The sequence below is a fragment of the Seriola lalandi genome, unplaced genomic scaffold (assembly GCF_002814215.2).
Source record: "Seriola lalandi dorsalis isolate HSWRI2012SDOR001 ecotype SW California unplaced genomic scaffold, Sedor1 jcf7180002053996, whole genome shotgun sequence".
Lineage (NCBI taxonomy): Eukaryota > Metazoa > Chordata > Actinopteri > Carangiformes > Carangidae > Seriola > Seriola lalandi.
In genome coordinates, this window is record NW_019524549.1 from 20,476 (window position 1) to 22,839 (window position 2,364).

The 2,364-nt window shown below is 46.1% G+C and overlaps 1 protein-coding gene across 1 annotated transcript in view; it reads right to left on the reverse strand.

Annotated features, from left to right (window-relative positions):
* The window catches only part of LOC147819331 (caskin-2-like), a 4,307-nt gene extending 2,501 nt beyond the window's left edge, over positions 1 to 1,806 (reverse strand). The window contains exon 1 of the mRNA XM_087173049.1: positions 1,703 to 1,806. Coding sequence (XP_087029175.1) covers positions 1,703 to 1,806 — 104 coding nt within the window. The remainder of the gene's footprint in view (positions 1 to 1,702) is intronic.
* Between the last annotated feature and the right edge of the window lie 558 nt (positions 1,807 to 2,364).

Genomic DNA, 2,364 nt, shown 5'->3' on the forward strand with positions numbered 1-2,364 from the left:
AGCCCCCCCCCCCCCCCAGTCTCCAGACCTGAATCCAGTGTGGTGTTCCTAATAAAGTGATCAGTGAACATTGCTCCTGAGTTATTCATGAATGCAGCTCTGGTTCATTTGCATGTCTCTCCTGCGACTCCAGAAACATATTATACAGCAGGTTCATGCTCAAGTCTGAAATGCTGACTGTTGGCTTCCACTGTACACACACACACACACGCACGCACACACGCACGCACGCACACACACACACACACACACACACACACACACACACACAGAGACACGCACACACACACAGAGAGAGACACACATGAAACAAGGATAAAAGCCTTTTAAAACTGGGTCACAGGGATGTTGTATTTCAGATCTCTGCTGCTGGGAATGTGAAGACACAGCCTCACACACACACACACACACACACACACACACACACACACACACACACACACACACACAGAGTTCATGCTCCCACATCCCCCATGTAAACGTGCCGGCTCAGTGGTTACGAGCCACAAACCACAGGAGCCCCGCCCTCTGCTGAAACATGTACAGACAGAGAATCACACTGAGAATCAACAGTCAGTCAACAGTCAGTCAACAGTCAGTCACTCTGACAGGAAACACTGACTGTCTCACGTCTGCAGACAGTGACTGATACATGAGCTCCGTCATGTGGACTCACGTCCTGGTTGATTAGACATGAATTACCTGTTCAATCAACTGGTTTACAGTCAAATGGAAGTTAAAGGAGCTATAGGTAAGTGTTGCTATTGGTACGTAGCTAATGTTAGCATTAGCAGCTGTCTAGAAGAAACGTTGTGAGTTCAGCATCAAACTTCATTCCTTTACTCACTAACAGCTGTCTCCAGATGTAAAAAACAAACACCAATGTTCACTCTTGTTTTTCTTTTATTTCTATCACTTCTTTTCTTCACTGAAGTTAGCATGCTAACCAGTTAGCTCCGGCCCAGTCGGCCCTGAAGACGTCGCTGCTCAGAGGACGTATTATAACCTCTTGTCTTGTAAACACAACGATGGCTGAAGCTCTGTTGATTAACATCTGTTTATGCTAACGTTAACTATGTAGCAATAGCAAAACTTACAAACAGCTCTTTTAAAGTGAGAGATAAATGACTGAGTGTTTGGTTTAGTTTCAGCTGTATTTACAGGACTCTAATAGACGGTGTGATGTTCACATGAAAGATGAATGAATCATGATTTTTACAAACTGTGACAATAATAAATTCAGCTCTTTGTGCAGGAACACAGATGGAACATATGTCTACGTTTTTAAATGATATTAAAGTAAATAAATAAAAAGCAGACAGATCCATTTCCCCTGTGATCATGTGGGAACCACTTTAACCAACCTCTAACATGACTAGATGTTTGTTAGGACGTCTTGTCTTTGCTCAATCACAGACTGTAAATAAAGACGGACGTCAGCTCTCTGACATCACCCACAGGTTTCTGAAGCTCAGAGTGAGCTGCTCCACTGTCGCCATCTTGGCATTGTCTGACTCCGCCCCTAACTCCCAGCTAACAGTCAATAAGGAGGGGCGTGTGTGGAGCTGAGACTTCGGTGCATGACGGTTTGTGGCAAGCACACGCCCACCCACCTGTCACTCAAAGAGGCCACACCCTCAACTCTACATAACTTTTGACTAATGAAGACGATGCGACACAGAGTCACGTGACTGTTTCTTACCGTATGATGTCTTTATGGCCATTCCGGGCGGCGAGGTGCAGCGGGGTGGTGAAGGCGGAGTCTGTCGGCTCCTTCCTCTCTCCCTCCAACAACGCCACCACCATGTTACTGCTCAGCAACAGCTGGGCCACCTGGGGGGGGGGGGCAGAGAGAGGATAAGATGAGGCCAGTGATGAGACAAAGCTGCAACTGCTGCCAAAAACAAACACACACACACTGAAGGTCTGGTTGTCGTCTTTGTTGTTTTGTGTGAGTTTGTTAAACGAAACATGAAAGTGAAGCCTGATCCCTGCACTGTTGATCCAAACTTCACTGAGATATCTTTAGAGTGTGTGTGAGTGTGTGTGTGTGTGTGTGAGTGTGTGTGTGTGTGTGTGTGTGTTGAAGCCTCAGCTGCTGTGTTGACCACAGTTGCTGTGTTTCCATTCAGCTCTCTCTCTGTTTCACCTCCTCCTCTTCTTAAAGACCCTCTGATGAAAATCAAGTGTTTCACCTCGTTAACGTCCACATGATGTTTTTATATAACACAGACACATGATGATGAAATAATCACCAACACCATGACTGAGTGTTTCCACCAGACAGCCCAGGGTTTCATACGTCACAAACCTAAGGAACCAATCCTGTCAGCTTGTGGGGACGGGGGGCGGGGCTAAATACAT